At 40.2% G+C, this 1,272-nt stretch overlaps 1 protein-coding gene across 2 annotated transcripts; it reads left to right on the forward strand.

Moving 5' to 3' along the window:
* The first annotated feature begins 399 nt into the window (after window positions 1-399).
* LOC120198860 (serine/threonine-protein kinase EDR1-like) lies at window positions 400-1,067 on the forward strand. Of its 2 annotated transcripts, XM_039200106.1 has the most exons (4): window positions 400-428; window positions 534-615; window positions 714-808; window positions 908-1,067. In XM_039200106.1, the coding sequence occupies exons 2-4, from the start codon at window positions 610-612 to the stop codon at window positions 1,032-1,034; spliced, it is 228 nt and encodes a 75-aa protein (XP_039056037.1). In that variant the 5' UTR covers window positions 400-428; window positions 534-609; the 3' UTR covers window positions 1,035-1,067. The 2 variants fall into 2 exon arrangements, with proteins under 2 accessions (XP_039056037.1, XP_039056036.1); XM_039200105.1 differs by having other exon boundaries at window positions 422-615.
* The last annotated feature ends 205 nt before the right edge of the window (window positions 1,068-1,272 follow it).

Genomic DNA, 1,272 nt, shown 5'->3' on the forward strand with positions numbered 1-1,272 from the left:
TTTTTGAACGTGAGAGTTTCTAAGTTGTTTCTAAGTCTTCAAATCTCCTAGTTGATAAGAACTGGACGGTGAAGGTTTGCCATTACATTTTTTTAAATGCAAATCTGTTTATTTATTTCAGAATTGAGGATAATATTTGTGTACTTAAAGGTTAATTGAATTCTATTTTGAACAGGTTGGCGATTTCGGTTAGTACGTCTCAAGCACGAAACATATCTCACGGTGAAGACTGGGAAAGGAACGGTATTTACTGAAAATTTTAATTTCCTTCATCAAGAAACATCTAATCTAACGAGTCTTAATCATTTTCTGAGATGCATGCATGTCTTTCTGGTTTCTCGGTTGGCTTAAAGTACCATGTCTGTTTGTAGCCTCAATGGATGGCACCTGAGGTTCTTGATTCTTCATAACGAGCTCTAAGACGAAAAGTATGTTGCTCCCTTCTCTCTTTTTCACTCACGTACAAGTCCCCCAGTCCGATCACATTCACCCGTTCTCTCACTCATGACCTTGTATTTCTGGGAAACACTTAGGTCTGATATTTATAGTTTCGGAGTCATATTATGGGAGCTGGCCACTGAGAGGATACCTTGGGAAAATCTCAACTCGATGCAGGTATAGTTTTTTTTCAGAACGATTCAAGTTCAGAAGCGAAAATCATGGAACCGACTTCTCTCTGCTAAATAGAATGTCTTATAATGGAATATATGTAGGTTATTGGAGCTGTAGGGTTCGTGAACCATAGGCTGGAGATCCCGAAGGAAGTAGATCCACGATGGGCTTCGATAATCGAGAGTTGCTGGCACAGGTGCTTATCTCTTTTTATATATATATATATGTGCGTGTGTGTGTTTTCTTTTTATGTAATGTGGTCTGATACATCGATCTAAACAATTGGGAAAAGCAGTGATCCGCTGTGCCGGCCGACGTTCCAGGAACCACTCGACAAGCTAAGGGATCTTCAGAGACAATATACACTCCAGTTTCAGCAAGCCCGTAACATGGGTGGAGATGGATCTCAAAAGGAACCATGAGCCAAATGTTTGTATTTTTGGGTGCCATTATTTTTGCTTTGGCAAATTTTTTCTTCTTCTTTTTTGCAAGTGTTTGTACGTCCATTGACGTTTCGTTGTGTTGCTGGTTACACAAAATTTGGCACATAAAGTTGTGGCCATTGCCAATGGCATCGAAAAGTGCGAGTAGTTGGCAACATGAAAGGTGATGCCCCCAAGTTGGAATCTCTCAGGACCATTGATCATGGAAAGCTGTACA

Source organism: Hibiscus syriacus, unplaced genomic scaffold (genome assembly GCF_006381635.1).
Source record: "Hibiscus syriacus cultivar Baekdansim isolate YM2019G1 unplaced genomic scaffold, ASM638163v2 tig00004919_pilon, whole genome shotgun sequence".
Lineage (NCBI taxonomy): Eukaryota > Viridiplantae > Streptophyta > Magnoliopsida > Malvales > Malvaceae > Hibiscus > Hibiscus syriacus.